Source organism: Oxyura jamaicensis, chromosome 1 (assembly GCF_011077185.1).
Source record: "Oxyura jamaicensis isolate SHBP4307 breed ruddy duck chromosome 1, BPBGC_Ojam_1.0, whole genome shotgun sequence".
In the NCBI taxonomy this organism is placed as follows: domain Eukaryota; kingdom Metazoa; phylum Chordata; class Aves; order Anseriformes; family Anatidae; genus Oxyura; species Oxyura jamaicensis.
The window spans coordinates 10736069-10754299 of NC_048893.1; the positions used below are offsets into that span (position 1 = coordinate 10736069).

At 36.5% G+C, this 18231-nt stretch overlaps 1 protein-coding gene across 2 annotated transcripts in view; it reads left to right on the forward strand.

Annotated features, from left to right (window-relative positions):
• The window catches only part of GNAT3 (G protein subunit alpha transducin 3), a 35932-nt gene that overhangs the window by 5754 nt on the left and 11947 nt on the right, over positions 1-18231 (forward strand). Inside the window, exons 1-4 of one of the 2 annotated variants that reach the window (XM_035315543.1) lie at positions 666-1012; positions 8372-8414; positions 11808-11949; positions 17379-17536. In XM_035315543.1, coding sequence (XP_035171434.1) covers positions 895-1012; positions 8372-8414; positions 11808-11949; positions 17379-17536 — 461 coding nt within the window. In that variant the 5' untranslated portion in view covers positions 666-894. Of the gene's footprint in view, positions 1-665; positions 1013-8371; positions 8415-11807; positions 11950-17378; positions 17537-18231 lie in introns of those variants that run through there. The other variant, XM_035315544.1, reaches the window with a different exon arrangement.

Below are 18231 nucleotides of genomic sequence, written 5' to 3' on the forward strand. Positions count from 1 at the left end.
GTATACTTCTGGCAGCACATACCAAGTAATGTGCCCATCATTACATAAAAATATTTCTATATTGCTATTGCATTGTGAAGAAACTAAGACAAAATAATTACATCAGTAAGGAGAATCTGACCTCTTTCCTGTCTTACACAAAGAAAGTGTGGTACTTTCAGCCAAAACTGATAATAAAATCATAACGAAATGGAAAAGGACTATGGCAGTTATTAAGGAATGACCACGCAAAAGTATAACAAAGGTGTTACAAACTGCAGTGAAGTAATAATTGTCATTACAAGAAAACAAATGAACTTGCCATAATATGAAAATGTATCAAACATTCTGCAAGATAATTAATAATTCAAAATAAAATGTCAATACAAATCCAGATTAGGTTAGTTTTAAATAAAGAATACTGATATTTAGGGTTATTACCACTGAGAAAGTTGAAAATAAATTATTCAAATGCTTCAAAGACATATAAACCTTTTTTTGGCTTCAAAACATAAGCACTTATTCACACATATATATATATTTTTTTCCTTTAGCTGAATTATTCCCATCTTTATTGTTTCAAGACATTCTTCATACTTTTTTGAAATGTGTGAGGCTGGACACTGTCTGGCCATGGATAAAGAATTATCTAGACCTTGATTTTGCCTTTGAATAGATCATTTTAGTTCTTTGACATCATAACAGTACACTTCATGTCGCTATGTAAATCCTTGACTGTAGCAACTCCAGATCATATGACATGTGAAAAGGGACTATTTGATTTGAAGGCTGAACACAGAGGTGTTCAGGATTCTTAGATTTCCTCAAAACACAGGCTGTTGTCCTGACTTAAAGCAAATAGTCTACATAGAAGTAAATCAGTTGGCACAAAGAGAGGATTGTGACAACCTCAACATGGGCAGTGGAGCCAGTTCTGAGAGCAAGGAGTCAGCCAGGAGATCCAGAGAGCTGGAAAAGAAGCTCCAGGAAGATGCAGAGAGGGAAGCCAGGACAGTCAAACTACTACTGTTGGGTAAATAGAATAAAAATTGTTGATAATATTTTTCCAATGAGGTGTTATTTTGCTCTATGATTACATTTCAGAACAGTGGATTTCCCTGCCTTTATTACTTTACTGGAAGAAAACAGTCCTGCAGCACATATATAAAGTGTTTTCTGGTTGTGGACACATATGAAGCAAGCCATTAAGACACGTGGAATTAGCTGAAAATGGCTATGTAACTAAATGGATTCAATTTTAAATTTAATCAATCCTTGAGCATTGAAAGATTTGAGAAATGAGAACCTACTGTTAGAATAACTGTTCTGATGTTTATATATGCAGAAGGTAGAACATATTTTTTTATGATTCTATATGCATTTTTTTCATAGTCTTTATGTATAAAAATGGTACTATAAATAGAAGAACAGAATGTAGTGAAATGAGTAGAGATGAATATTCTCACAGACTACTACTTCTAATCCACATTATGAACAATTAATTCACAGATAGTGTGTGTAATAGCAAATGAAAGATTATATTTTTCTTGATGCAGCTTTATTTTTTTATTTTTTTCCCCATGTTACTGCTTGGCCAGCTAGAAATACCCAAGGGCACAATAACACTGCTAGTATTTTAATACCATTCTTCTACTATAATACTATGACAGCTTACATTGGTTGCACCAAACGAATAGAAAAATAGCCTCTTATCATTCATTTTTTTTCTATTTTTTTTTTCATTGTAACCACAAGGTTTACAAATGTTGTTAAACTGAGATTTATTCAGCCTGAGCTAGATCCCTCACATAAAGTAAATCAGATGAATTCTATTTTGTATCTTATGCAAAATGTCCATTTATGCTTTCTGAGAATCTGTCCATTATAAATAGTAAATACAGGGAAAAGGTCAACATGTGGGTTTCTCAAATGATTACAGCAAAATAAGTTTGACACAGTTTAAGTACCATCAGTATTCAGATTGCAATTGACAAAGTTTTAGAAATCAGTAGAGAATGTGATGATTTTCTGTGCTACATTAATAGAAATTATTGCTCCTGCTGAGACAACCTTAATTTGGTGAAAAACAGAATAATATTTTCATTTAAACTTTCATAAAGTTTCAATAATTTCTGTGTATTCTTAAGAAAATAAATTGGCAGATTGAGTTAGAACCAGAGTCCGTCTTTACAGAATCCTGTCTCTGACCAAAACTGATCCATGAGGAAGATGTAAGAAATCCTTTAAGAGGAATTTAGAGGATAAAAAGAAATTTAAAAGATAAGCAGTTTGATTATATACTTTTAGCTTCAAACCTTCATGTCCTAGCTCTCATACTGCAGGTAGTCTTATACCAGGACACAATTACTCCTCCCAGAAAATATGTATGTATTTAGTATTTAGAGCATTAACTTAGAATGTTTCCCAATAGATAAAATAAGCCTTTTTCTGACACTATTCATATCTCTGTCTTAAGATACTTTTAGTAAAATATTTTGAGATGAATTGCAAACTACATGAAAAATATTTAGTTTAACTTTAGCATATTTCAGCCTCATCAACTATTCAAACTCTCTTTTCATGAAAGACAATCACCAAAACTTGATGAACTCTTCTCTATAGCATATATTTCTATTTTATCTACTTTTATTCATGCTATGTCAGTGGGTGGTATTTTGGAAGGCTTTTCTCCTAGGGTACTTATGATATAGGATCACAAGGAACCAAACAAAAAACATTACAGGGAAAAAAATAATAATTTACTTTTTCTTTAAAAAAAAAAAAAAAAGAGAGAGAGAGGTGAATAAAACTTAAGTCTGTTTTGAACTTAGTACACAGCTAGAGTGAAAGTGTCTGTTCAACATTTGGAATCACAGCTGCTGAAGCAATGTGTATATGGGGCATCATATAGAGCTTTCTATGGTCAAACAGTGAAATGGCCATGTAGGACAAAATAAATCCACTATCCAGATCTGGGTTCAAGGCTGGATTATTTTATTTTATTTCAGATTTTAGATTATTCTGATCTTTCCATACCTCCAAGGTGATCTCAGAAAAAGATTCAGTTCTTGCACTTCATAATTCAAGGGCACCACCATTCAAACTGATAAGACTATTCTTAACCTAGCCCTAGATTTATGTTCATTTTGACCACACATTGCATCTGTGTTATGGTCCAGGTATCACCATTGTTTATTTTGAAGTAGGCAGATTGGTGAATATATATATATATTTAGAAAAAGATTGCACATATATTTCATATGTTTTTCAGTGTCAACACTATTGCTCTTATCTTTAAAATGCGAAGAAGGAAAACAAACAAACAAACAAACAAACAAACAAAAAGCATTCTGACCATTTCCTGAGAAGAGTATTAAATATCTAGTCTGTTTTCTCTGTGTCCTCCAACAGGTCACTTTACAAAAATTAAATTATATGCAGAAACTAAAGACACCACATTACCGCATTTCTTTACATTAAGTTCCATGACCTAGGCAAAGACTTTCTTGGTACAGAGCTGATAATTTGTAGCTTATAGAACATGCACAAGGAGAGGAAGAAAACAATGCCCCTTCCTGATTTTCTTCTGAAGTTTCCCCAGAGCCTGGAAAGTTAGACCTTTGTGCTAGGTGCTCCTGTGCTGTCAAGGTCATCCTTGTCCAGAAATCTAGTCCTTGAATATTTATACTTCCAAAATCATATCTTTTTATGAGTCTTGAACAAACTCCAAGGTGAAAGTTTTATTTCTTTTGTATCAGGAGATAAATACAGCCACATCTTGTATGTACTTTGTAGGAGGCCAGCCTAAAGGTAAAGTACAATGCACATTTGAAACACTGCCAGAACAGCTGATGATCACAGTACTGTAGGAACAGTGACATTTCATAGAAATAAGAACTTCAGTTTAGATAATCATTTGAACTTTATTAATTGATGACCTCATTGTATGCAGTTTCCAGTGGCAAGTTACAATTCACCCGCATCAGAGCTGGTCACCCCTGTCTCACTGAGAAATACTCATTTTTAGAATATCTAATTTAATGTAAACATTTACTTCAGGGTGACCAAAATTGAACCAATATGGTTTGTTGTTGTTGTTGTTGTTGTTGTTGTTTAGTTTTAGAAGAAAATATTTTTCTCCACTGTCTATAAGGGGTACCTGATAGTGAATCTGAACATTGAGAAAAAAAATCCATTAAATGAGTCAAATCCAGTTCAATTGCCATAGTTATGAGGCAAGGCTTAAATTATTGCTATTAACACCTTCACTGAAAGCAAAGACAGAGGAATAACCCTTCTGACTGAAAGGCAGTGCTTGTTTTTTGTTTTTTGTTTTTTTTTTTTTTTTTGTTTGCTTGTTTGTTTCTGGAGGAGTAGGGGAGAAACTTAAGGACCTTATTCTCTCAAGACGGCAGAGAGTTAATAAAGCTTTTTTTTATTATTTTTTTTCCTCTAATTTGTCTCTCCTGTGAAGAAAGTAAGTTCAGTTTGGTAAGAGGACTGGAAAGATATGATTTCCAGTCTAGTTCACAGTTTCCAGAGCTATGAGCACCATCAATAAGGCTCATGCCGAGGTGTGAAACCTGTTCTGACCTTAGGGTGTTTGTTTTTTTTCCAGTATTACATGAGAGTCAGTTGTGGCAGGTTTCAAAAAAAAAAATTCAGGCAGCAGTATTTTATATTTTTTGACCCTTTGTTCTGGAAAATTTCCTAAGTTAAACCTTTATTATCACATAAATAATAACTGTAAAGAGATAATAGCTGTTTTTTCTGGTACACAAAGCAATGCAATATATTAAACAAACAAACAACTGCTTTTATGAATCAACAGATGTTAATTGTGAACGGGACTTGTACGCTCCCCTGTATCCACAAATATTCAAACAAATCTTAAGGTCTTCATTAATGATCTGGACAATGACACAGAGTATACCCTCAGCTTTTTTTTTTTTTTTTTTTTTTATGACACAAAAACTGAGGTGAGTGGCTGATATATCACTGGGTTGTGCTACATTCCAGTGGGACTTGGACAGATGGAAAAATGGTCTGATGGGAGCCTCATGAGCTTCAAGAAGAAATGCAGAATCCTGCACTGGGCGAGGAACAACTCCAGGCTCAAGTACATGTTGAAGGTCACCAAGCTGGAAAGCAGAAAAGGACCTGGGGGTCCTGGTGGGCACCACATTGAACATGAATCAGTAATGAGCCCTTGCTGCAAAGGCTAACCATATCCTGGACTGCATTAGGCAGAGTATTGGCAGCAGGTTGAGGGAGGTGATGCTTCTGCTCTACTTAGCACTGATATAGCCACATCTGGAGTACTGCGTCCAGTTCTAGGCCCTCCAGTACAGAAGAGATCTGAGCATACTGAAATGAGGTCAACATAGGGCCACCACGATGGTGAAGGGACTGGAACACCCCTCCTCTAAGGAAAGGCCGAGGGAGCTGGGACTGTTCAGCATGGAGAAGAGGAGGCTCAGGGGATCATATCAGTGTGGATAAATACCTGAAGGGAGGGTGCAAAGAGGACAGAGACAAGCTCTTTTCAGTGGTGCCCAGGGACAGGACAAGAGGCAATGGGCACAGACTAGAACACAAGAGGTTCCTCCTGAACATCAGGAAGCGCTTCAGCGCTGTTTAAGTGACAGAGCACTGGCACAGGTTGCCCAGAGAGGTTGTGTGGTCTCCCTCCTTGGAGATCTTCAAAATCCATTTGGATATGGTCCTGGATAAGTAGTTCTGCGTGGCCTTGCTTGACCAGGGACAAGATGGCTTCCAAATGACTCTTTCAATCTCAGCCATGCTGTGATTATGTGAAATTCTGCTTAGGAAAGTAGTGGAGTCAAGTTACAGCTGGGGTCTTGCATTCTGCTCTCCTTTGAATTCAATCAGTTCTCACTGACTTTCAAGGTACCTCCATTTTTTTTCTCTGTTCCTGCTCTGTCTATGCACCTTTGTAGTCTGCACTGTAGAGACTGGGCTATCCCAGAGCAGAGGGATTCAAGTCATGTCTCTGGGTGTGGCTCCTTTGCAGATCCTTGCCTGCAGCTATGCCACCCTCACTGCACTTCTCAAGGCTTCTCTGAAGCCTCAATATGTCCTGAAACAGAAATGGCATGGAAGTTGGGAAGTCGAATTCAAACTACCCCAATCAAGATGAGAGGCAGTTTACTGTCTGCCAGAGTGCTCTTTGTCCAGCACAGTGTTGAAGGTGGATGTAGCACACCCTGGTACACTGTGAAATGTCTTTCATCTCTCAGGAAAAGGTCCAGAATTTCAGGCACTAGCAGAGATTTCTGTGCCTTTACTTTCCATGCCTTTATCCATCTCAAGGAAACTTGGCATACAAATAGAGATATGGAAATCAAAGGTAAATTTGAATAAAAACTAGATCATAAGAATATGAAATGCAAAATACAGGCTATAGCATGTTTTATAAGGTCCCTGTCAGGTAGAGACACAAATCTTCACAGAGACAGGGAATAGTTTAAAAGCCAATTAAACTTTCCAAGCTTTAGAACAAGACTGACTTTGGCCTACTCTAGTCTTTTATGCAGAAAACTTGGGCTAGATTATAATTTCCCTCTTCACTGCCTCCTAAAGTGAAGCTGCCCTCAGCTCCCTGTGCAGCCTTGCAAGGGCTGCCATGGTTCTTTTGCTGTCATTTGCATGAGCAGATGAATTTTGTTGTGGGTAGAAATGCAGCTGTGGCCCTGGTCCCCTGTCATAAGGGCTCGGGCCAGAAGAGCAGGCTGAACAGGAGGGGGAAGAAAGAAGGGAAGCAGGTGCAAAGTAAGTTGTTTCTGACCTGTTTCCTGTGGTACAACTGCTGCTACGATTAACACAATACTCCAGAGTGGAGCCAAAGTCTATGAGTCATCTGTTGTTTAGATAAAGGCATTACTGGGTCATAAATTAGAGATGAGCAGAGGTAGAGAAATATACCCATAACATATAAATTATGATTCCTACTCTATTTTAACCTTGTCTTCCAAATCTGGAAGAGAGGTTCATTTCTGTATTATGCTTCCTGGCATTTTTCCATGAGGTGGATGTAGGAATTCCCAGAACTGCTTGCTCTCTTCCCTACAAAAAAGTCTAGCAATGCTGCTTCCCTGGCAAGGCTTTACCAAGTACTTCAGAAGGAAATTGAGGGGATAAAAAGTGATCTAAAGCAAATTTGCATTTTGTCCAAACGGTGGCAGATGGCAGCATCAGCTCATTTTGCATGGGCTTGATCTTTTCCTCTTGCACTTTCTGCCATTCACATTATGGGCTTCAGAAAATATTTTGCATATCGTTTGCTGTCTGTTGTGATTCAATTGAGTAAATTAATCTCTGTCATTTAAATGTTATCAGTTTTACAAAATCTGTTTTGAAAGTCTGTAATCTACTCCATTCACTGAGGGGCCATCAGTTAGAATAGTTATTCCTCAGGTTTCCTCTTTCGCCAAAAGTATCCAGTAAGGTAAATGATAATCTGCAAAAATCAGAGCAGCGATGAGTCTTGTCCCATGGATTCACACACAGAAGTTAAATCTTCTCTTCAGGTTCTTTTAAACTCTAGCTCATGTTTGGCAGGTGTGGCCAAGCCCTGCTCCTCACCAGTCTCACTGATAGAAGTTAAAATGGTTAAACTCATTCTGATTTGCAATGGAAAATCTTGTGTTGTGATTATTCACTTTGCATGAGATAAGAAGTCTAAATTAATCTGAATAATCTGACCTAAACTAAGACCTAGTTCTGCAAATTGCCTGTACAACCAAATGCCTGTATCTCCCTGACAGCAATGGGGATTTACTGTAAATTCATTTCCAAGCTGTATCTGCTGCAAGGCTCTGTGGATTTCCCACTTCCAGCGGAACACCATGGGGCAGAGGAAGAGGCAATATACCAGTATTTGCTCACGTGCTTCCTCTGCTTCATGAGCTAAACCACATAGACATTCTGCTTTTCCACTTGTTTAAATATGCTAGGTGGTCTGGCTTACAAAGTCAACACAGACATTAAATGAGCAGCTACAATCATATAATGAACAACACACTGTCAGCTGCTGTATTTTTTTCACGTATTTTCACCCATCTGCCCAGCTGATGGGGATGAAATCAAAATATGACCAATATCTTTTTGATAATTAGAAGCTGTACTTTTCTTAGTTGGCTGCACTTTCCTTTCTTTTTGAATATCCCTTCCCTCTTTTAGAATTTATATTTTCACCAAGATTTCATTCTTTTTAAGTCTGAATGTAGGGAGGTTTACAGTTAGTGAAAGGGGGATCTGAAACATCTGTATGTCTCTTCATAAATACCAAATTCTGTTCCAGAGAGTTATTTTTAATATTTGCTACTTATTGATGTATCTATCATATCTTCTGAACATTCCCCCTCTGCAGGTGCTGGAGAGTCAGGAAAGAGCACAATTGTAAAGCAAATGAAGTAAGTACATGAATATTCATATCAGTTGTTGAATATAGTATTTGTAGCATAAGCTATCTAACATCTTATTGCAATATTTATGTTATTTGAATAAAATGCAAAGAAACATCATTAAAATCAAGTCCTCATTCAGACACATAAACAAAAATACAAAATGACTAAGACACACAGCTGGATTGGTAATCAGATCTGTCTGATCAAATCATGCACCTGTCCAACCCTTTACTGAAGCTTCCTCTTTGGCTTCAGTGGGAGTTGCAGTACCGTGGTGAGACCATATAAGATAACAGGCCATAGCACATCCACCTAGCCTAGTATCTCATCTCCTGAAGTAGCTACTGCAGGATGTTTCTAAAAAATTATCATATCACACATGCAAACACACTGTAATACTTTCACTGAATACCCTGCCAATATCTAGTGATCTGTGACTCAGGAACCAGAGAAATGGAGATGGTATCAGTATGGTAAATAGCCCTCAGTTAATTCATGTCAGTTTTCTCCTGAATCTCTTTTGAACCAATGTTAACTAATACCACCCTCATCTCCCTTTGTTCAATTTTAATTTTGTCCATATCATCGTCATTCAATTTCACTGTATTGCAAGTGAAAATACTGAAGTATTCACATTATGTAACCATAGTGTCAAGACTTTTTTTTCCTTCAAACTGAGATCTGTAGATCATTGTTGGTCCTGGGAAAATACAAAAAAAAAAAAAAAAAAAAAAAAGGAACTGCAAAACTTTAAAATATATATGATCCCACTTTGTAAGCACTAATATCTTGCTGTGAAAAAAAAAGAAACGTATTTTACTAAATCAGTAATATTATTTCTAATTTAAATTCTCCTAAATATTTTATACCTTCACCAATGTATTTCAAAGAGTTAAGTAAAAACTGTTATATCATAAAAGTAATTTTCTACTACATAGGCAGCTCATTTTCTAACAAGACAGATTCAGTACTAGCCATCAAATATTTCACTTTTTTTTTGGTTTGTTTTTTTTTGTTTTGTTTTGTTTTGTTTTGTTCCAGTTCAGTGGTGGATAACTTTATTTCTGAGTTTCAGTCAAAAGATATCCACTATGCAGTAAACCATTGAAATGTATTTTGCTGAAAGCTTCAACAAGTATGAGCAGATTAGAGATGTTCCTCTGAATTAAACACTTTAAGAAAGCTGATAACCCTAAACAACTTCAAGGAGGGAGCAGAAAGTGGCAAAGCTGAGTTATCTTTAAAGCCATGTGTATACATGAGCTGTCAACCTGAGCACAAATGTGAATTATTTTCCCAGGAAAATGTTGATGAAAATTATCACTTTTCATACAATATGTCAACTTTATGTCATAACCATTTTTTTCTAAAAAGGGAAATTATACAGTAAAAAAGAAATATATTTTTTTCAGTGAAGTATAACATTTTCTAGAGAAGACTGATAATTACTAACAAAATAAGTCATTTTGCTGAAAATACAAATTCACACTAAAATCAGGGTTATTTTATTCCTATTGCTATAATTTTCTAATTCATAAATCTCATTCTTTCCAAACTGAAGATTTCAATCAAAGTTAAATCCTTCCACTTAGCTTTGCACAATGTCTTGTGATGCTCCAAATATAGATATGGTGCAAGGCCTAAAAAGAAAAGGCAAGGATGTTTAAGAGGGACAATTAAAAAACAAAAAAAAAAAAAAAAAAAAAAAAAAAGTTTCTGGAGCTCTGTGCTTCTATCTCATTTCCAATGTGTGAGCTAACTTGTTTAAATCCAAGCTGAGTATTTCTCGTCTATGCCTTGAATTAGAAGTATAAACCTACCTTATAACACTCAGAATTGTAGAAGTTCGGGAAATAAAAAGCAGGAAACTAAATATTTGGTAACTCATCAAGCCAGTTGAGACTAAATTAAAGCTTCCTGCCTGAACTGTTTCCTCAAATAAAAATATATTCTAGATATTATGACTGGTAAAACAACTCACAGCTTTAGCATCCTCCATTTATTTACAGGTTGGATTTGTTTGTTTGTTTGTTTTGTTTTCCAAGGAGTGTTAGAGAACTAAATTTTCCATTTGATAGAAAGCTCCTTCTAACCACTCAAGATGTTAGCGTGTTTTACAATCCTTTCTTAAGAATGACCAATGTTTAATAAATGTAGCAAAATTCACTACTGATTTAACAGGCTGGCTAGCATCTCTTCTGCCAGAAGATGTAAATATATACATATATTTAAAAGGTTGCTTGTGTGTGTGCAAAAAGGCCTTAAGCAAAACCGAGTTTTGTTCTGTAATTACAGAATCTAGTTTTATTTCAGGATCTTATACGTTCTTCCTCTCTTTGTTCGTCAAAGGGAAAACGTGAAAACAACATATACAATAGTCATCTGGGGACTACATTAAGGCTTTATCTTTACCCTTATCCCAGATTTTCCAGCCACAGGCAAAAAACCTATCTTCTCCACATATCCTGTTTTGGACACTGCTGTAAGACACTCAAAGTAGTCAAACAAAGCTCATGTTCTTCATGGGGTAACCATACTGTCCTTCTATTCAAGTACATCACATCTTCTCATGGTTTGCTATACAAGAAGTTCTGGCTGAATATGAAAGGGCTGTTCTGTGCAGTGAGGGTGACCGAGCACTGGAACAGGTTGCCCAGAGAGGTTGTGGACTCTCCTTCTCTGGAGATATTCAAAACCTGCCTGGACGCCATCCTGTGCAATGTGCTCTAGGTGATCCGAGTAAATACATCTCTCCTCTCAATAAGTCTTACTATTTCATTTAAATCACCATGTTGACATAAGGATACACAGATACCTCAGGTGCAGGTAGAAAAATGTCCACCAGTATGCCAGCCTGCATAACACAGCTTCTCTTTATTTTTCTTACAAGTTTAGCAGGATTCCTTTGAATCTTGCAGATTAGTGCTGAAATCAGTATAAAAAAAAAAAAAAAAAAAAAAAATCTTTGAAATGGAGTTTATAGATTTGCCTTTTCAAAAAATGGTTATGAAAACACCTAAGGGAACTGTTTTCTCTTACAATGCTACAGATGCAAGTACAGAACTTTTGAATTCTGTGTTATCCATAAGTCAGACGTTATGATTCTTGAGCATTCATTTATGATCTAGCTTGTGTGTGTGCAAGTGAACTATTTTCTGACAAGACTGACTTCTCCCCTTGCAGAAAAATTGTCCCCAAGTAGCTTTTTATTGTCACAGAAACTGCTTGTATCCCATTCCACCAGAACAGGCAGATCAAGTATTGATAAATGCTTTTCCAAGGGCCAGACAGATTCAATTCTTTTTCATGCAGAGCACAAAAGTATCTGGTTTAACTTTTATTATTTCTCTTCTTAATGCATCCCAAACAATTTCTTTTATTTTTCTGTTTTTGCACCAGGATCATCCATAAAGATGGCTTCACATACCAGGAACGCATGGAGTTCAGACCTGTCATTTACAGTAACGCAGTGCAGTCTATCCTGTCTATCGTGAAAGCAATGACTAAGTTAGGGATCAGTTATGAAAACCCAGCTAGAATTGTGAGTATGATGTTCTTTCTCTTGAAATAGGCAATTATATATACATATATATATATTCATATATATATATGTAGTAGCAGAGACTAATAGAACAAGTAAGAAAGTTCAGTATTTGCTTTATGATAGTAAAAACAAAGTACTGTTTGGGTTAAAGATGTGATAAGATATCCTTATTTTCATTTTCTGAAGATTGATGCCTGAGGTCTCAACTTTGCATAAGCTGTCATTTACACTACTACAAAAGAAATGTTCAAATCTTATGTCAAAAAAATGAAATGAAAAAAAAAACATCTTGGCTGCTTAGTCATTTATTCAATGGTATTAGAAATGTGATAAAAATTTCCCTTTTAAGAATAAAATTGGGGCTCAGCCATGTAAGGAAGGGTCATATAGATGTGTTCAGTATATTTCAGTGCTCCTGGGGGAGAGATCTCATTGTACAGAAGGAGTACCGCAGAGAAGTAAAGTTTGACCTTCCTGGCATAGTTAACTGTCCTATACACAAGCGTGAAGAGCAGCACTTCTCTTTCTACAACTTCTTTAAGCAGCTCATAACACTGATTCCAGCACCTTGCAGACTTTACCAAGAGGCTAGAGAAGAGAAGAGGAGGCTGAGGGGAGGCCGCATGGCAGCCTACAGCTTCCTCATGAGGGGAGCGGCAGGGCAGGTGCTGAGCTCTGCTCTTGGGGACAGCAAAGGGACCCGAGGGAACAGCATGGAACTGGAACAGGGGAGGATCAGGCTGGGTAACAGGGAAAGGTTCTGCATCAAGAGGTGGTTGGGCACTGGAACAGGCTCCCCAGGGCATTAGTAACAGCACTGAGCCTGCCATAGTTCATGGAGTGTTTGGACACTGCAGTCAGACACATGGTCTGATTTTGGGGTGATGCTATGTGGAGCCAGGAGTTGTACTCTATGATTCTTGAGGCTCCCTTCCAACTCAGATTATCCCATGATTTTATGATTCCATGAAATAAGATTAATGCAGTCATCAGAGAGTAGTTTTTTATCAGAAGTTTAATCAGGAAGACCAAATAATTGAGGAAACTCAGTCCTTCTTTTGTGCTCAAGAGCAAAGGCACATTTGAGGGATGCCATACTTTTCAGTATATATGTTCCAAATCAGGAAACTTTTGGCTTCATTCGACAGGTAAACTGACAGTGCCTGCTCATTTACAGTAAGAAGACCTGCAATCTTCTGGTAATCATGCAGAATTTTCAGGGAAATAATTAAAGGGAAAACACATACCTTTCTTCTCAGTGTGATGATTTGCTTGTAATTCAGATCTTGCTGAGAAATTCTCAAAGGCCCATTAGAATATCAATTGGTTCCAGTTTTGGCAAATTCTCCATATTCCCTAGGGGTTCATCTTAGAGGGAATTATAGCTTAGAGGGAATCAGATCTCCTTCTTACAGAAGACTATATCTCATTACATTGATATGCAATACTTTGATCTAAAAAACAATAAACAAATGCTTCAGAGGTTACTAAAGGACACACAGTCAGCTGATGAAATAAAAACTAAATGTTTCTTCCTGCATTCTTTTAAGAGTCCATGTCCACTAATCATGCAAACAAATGTAAAAGTGCCCAAAAACACTACACAAAAAACAGGCCCATATGAATATGCTGCAGCTTGGCCATCTCAGTTGCAGTAGGCACACATACTGCATAAGGATCCATGCCCCATTCTGCACAGCCTAAGACAGCTGAACCTTGCAGAACTTAGCCAGCTAGTTCTGGCTCACCCTTCAGTATCTACTGCCAGGTCCAGACTCTCTTTTCCACTTATACTTGAGATATGTTCTGCCCATGTCCCAGTAGTTCAGCTTATTTTCCCAGCTTTACCAAACTTTCTAAGTTTAAATATATTCACTCATCATTCTTCCAAGGGGTAGACTCACAAAATACAAAAGTAGGGAATACAAGCATAGCAACTTAATTTATTTAGCCACAGGCATCATAAAATCTTTGAAAAATAGTTTGGAAGGGATCTCCTGAAGTCACTCTGCTCCATCCTCCTGATAAAATCAGGACCAAATAGATGTTATTCAGGGTTGTTCCAGTCAAATTTCAATATCTCAAAGGATGAAGATTTCTTCACATGACAGACTCTCTGGGCCCCTGCTCCAGTGTTTGAAATGCTTCACTGAATTTCATAAGGTTCCTCTGTGTTCATATTTCCTGCCTGCCTGCTTCCCTCTCCTGTATGTCCACTGCCTCCAATTTTGTATTTTCCACAAATTTTCTGAGAGTGAATTCCAACTCACCATCCAGGTCCTAAACAAAGGAAGGGCCCAAGTATCAGCTCCTGAGGCATGCCACTACTAAACTGCTACAAGTTGGACTCAGTACTGCTGATAACCATCCTTTGAGCCCCAAGATCTAATGAATTTTCCACCAATGTTATTGCCCACTTATTCAGTCCAATGTGCTTATAAAAGTATTGTGGGCAAAGATGTCAAAGGCCTTGCTAAAGCCAAGATATATACCATCCTCTATTTCCCCTCTTTTTCACAAACTAAATCTCACTGTAGAAGGCAATCAAGATAGTTGTGTGAAATTTGCCCTTGGTAAATCCACGCTAGCTGTTTCGAACCACTGTGTCTAAAATGATATTTGGCTCATGACAGTAAAAGAAAGAGAACTTCTTTGGTTTCATATGAGATAAGTGCTTGATCAGAGTCCTTAGAGTCATCCAGGTCTTTCTTCAACCTCTTTTTACCATTTTCTTTTCTTTTTTTTTTTTTTTTTTTTTAACTCAGAACAAATAAATAGTTACAGAGATTAATATTAGCTATTTATTATTAACCGATAAAACTTCTTATCCAGCGTCCAAGCTGAGAACTCCATGGAATTTCCTGTTCTTGCATGGAGAGGCCATTGTTTCAGGAGTAGACCATGAAGCAGCTTCTCAGAAATAACGTATACCAAATATTGACCACTCCTAAAGGATGACTGCTGTAATCCACATTGTAAGCAACATTATGAAGATTGCTGTTGAAAATTAAATTAATATGAAGATTAAATTTTCAACAAGAAAACTACAGCATGATTGGAAGCCCATAAGAAAAAAAAAAAAAAATCATAGTTGCTAGTTTGATAAATATCCATGTGTGGATTACCAACATGAAAAAGTGATATATTTTACTTTTCTCCTTTACATGCATTTACTTTAACAAAATTAAAATAAAAAAAAAAAAAAAGAAAAGAAGGAACACTGCAAGCAGGTTATAAAACTTCTTCCAAAAATCTATGCCAGTTTCATAGAAATTTTGTTCAAGTAATTTCACAGCTTGGGGAACCAGGAATTGAAATCTTTTGTTAAGTAGCACTTTCTATTTCTTAGCATCATATACAATCAAATGCAGAAAACTGCAGGTATGTTAAGTTTAATACAGATAGCACAGGAAGACCACACTTACTCTCACTGACATTGGAAGAATAGGCCTCTAGGAATACAATCAACCACACCTGTATAAAATATTTGTAGTGCCTACCTTCTTTCCCCCCCAGTGATCACAGAAGAGCAACCTGGATGTGCGTTTTAAAGAATCTGCTAATTTCAATTGCATTTGCTAAACATTGCACCTTCTTCCAAAAACAAAGTTAGTTTACATTTTCTGTAAAATCATGAGCCATACATAAGTTTGAGTTGCTTTGATATGAAGCTTGACGTCATCTGGACTTTGCTTTTGCTGAGTTCTTGTCCAGAATTAGCTGCCTAAAGTCAATTAGGCATTGACTGGGCTTATCTTGGTCCTTGAAATCAGAGAGCTTATCCATGTTCCATGATTGTTTATAAGTACCACTCAGTGATTCTAAAAGTGCCTAAGCATGCAGTTTTGAACAGCACCTGATATGAGGAGAGAGGTTTCATTGTTTCTGTTTTTGTTTGTTTTGTTTTGTTTTCCTCAACATGCCATTGCAATCTGTTTTTAGCATGAAAATCATAATGTCTAAATATCAGAGACAAACAAAACTTTATCTAAACCAGCGCTATGATAAACTCTGCTATCATCCATTTTTACATAAGGAACAATATCTACAGTTGCACCTTTTGCATAATAGCCCATAATTACCAACAAACATTTACTGGGAGGCTCTGAGTTTAAGGCTTCTCATTATACACTACTCAACCAACGAATACAGCACTGTAGAAGAACAGCTATAATCATTAAATGATATGTGATATTGTCAAGGAGAGTACTTTCTAACCCTTATCTTGAAGCTGAACAAATGTGTGCCCTGGAGTCTAATGATGGGCATACACGAAAAATTGTGAGTCAGGTCTGCTGAACACAGCAGTGCCATACATATATTGGTTTTTTGTTGGTTGGTTGGTTGATTGGTTTTAATGTACAAAGACAATTGCACTGCTCTCTGTTCTCCTTTAAACAAATGTAAGCCTCTATTTTTCCGCATTTTTCTCTTCACTCTAACTTAATTCCACAAATATTTTAGAAAACCTGCAGTGTTTTACTTTTGATCAGTCTCTGACTTGCACAAATTTTCCAGAAACTGCAATTTCTAATGAAACATAAAGATATACAACATTTCTAAAATAATTTGTTACAAAATATTGTGAAGATGTCTTATACTTTTGAATAAAACATATTCCCTGCCAAACAGGGTCTGTTAGAATTAATTTCTTCTTTTGTAACTATTGACTCCAAGTCTACTTATATGGTTAGGAAGGAATTATACTCTATAATTACCCACTGCCGTGACAGTGTATCAAATGACCCTATTTTAAACATGCACTTTATTTACAGTGCATTCCTAAGCCATTAACCACTGAAAACAAATATTTTTAATGAAATAAATTACTTGAAGTCTTTTGAAAAAAATGAATAAATTAGAAAATAATACATAAAAAATATTTGAGATTTTTTTTTAACTACACATTTCTTCTTACCTATGGGAAAGAAAAAAAAGACAAGAAATACATGCACTGCTTATATTCACTTTGCTCACTGTGCTCTAGAGCTAGAAAATTCTTCTTCCAAAATATTCAGTCTTATTTAGCTATGTATTTCTACATTAATTTAGTCATAATTTGTTTATTCTTGTTAATTTAGGTTTTTGTAATTTGCTATTCTTTCTCTTACAATACAAGTCTTCCTTCAGAGCAGGAATTTGTGTGAATACCTAAGGTAAGATGAAACTGAATGAGCCCTTGTATGAACAAGTGGAAAAAATAAAAGACAGAAGAACGTCCATGTCCAATTTAAGACTAACGTTGGCACTAACTAACTTAAAGTGAGCATGTAAAAGGATGCTTACATGCACAGGTGAGTACATCTACATGGAAAATATTGTGAAAATAAGAAACTTCTCTGGTATTGCAATTCATTGTAAACCAAGAACATCTTCAAGCTGGGGTACAGTGTGTCTGCTTCGCATTTACTGAAATTTCTCTTTAGGAAGATGAAAAGAAACTATGTGCCATGGCAACAAATCTGGAGGATGGTGACATGACTTCTGAACTGGTAGAACTCATCAAACAACTGTGGAATGACGGTGGGATCCAGGCATGTTTTGCAAGAGCATCAGAGTACCAGCTCAATGACTCGGCAGCCTAGTAAGTGATATAAACTGATGGTATAGAACTGATGGCTAGTAACAGACAGCATAGGAAGCCTGGTAACAAGAACTCTTCCTCACATGTAGAGCAATCTATGAAAATTGCTCATCAGCCTGAAAATGGACAAGACCTTTTGTTAATCTGTTAATAATATATCAGAAATACTTAATGGAGGAAATCAAACAAAAACAAATAACAATTTATTTTTTTTTTTTTAAAAAAAAAAAACTATCACCTCTAGGTAATTCTAAAATTGGCAAAATGAGGGGGGAAAGTGAATCGAAACAACTGGGTTTTACCTAAAGTTGTACTTTGAATGTGTAGATTTCAAGTTGCTAAAATCTAGTTTCAAGTGAAAACTATAAAAAGTTTCCTCTAAACTTACCAGGCTGCATGCATTCGTGTTAGATGGCCGTTACCATCTCAGCATCCATCTTAGTCAGTGGTACTGCAGATGCTCTCCAGCCTGATGGCCCCAGTTCTTTTTCTATGGCCTGAGAGGTGGCTGACACATAAGAGGAGACTAGTGCTGCTCAATTCTGACTTCACGAAGGGCCAGGATCCTGATGAGGATGGAGTCAGTAATCCCTTATGTAGTCAGATGATTACACTTTAGATGTAGTCAGTTGGCTTAGATTTTTCTACAGTCTCTGTTTTCATAGTTTCTACAGATGTTCTTGCAGGCCACCACA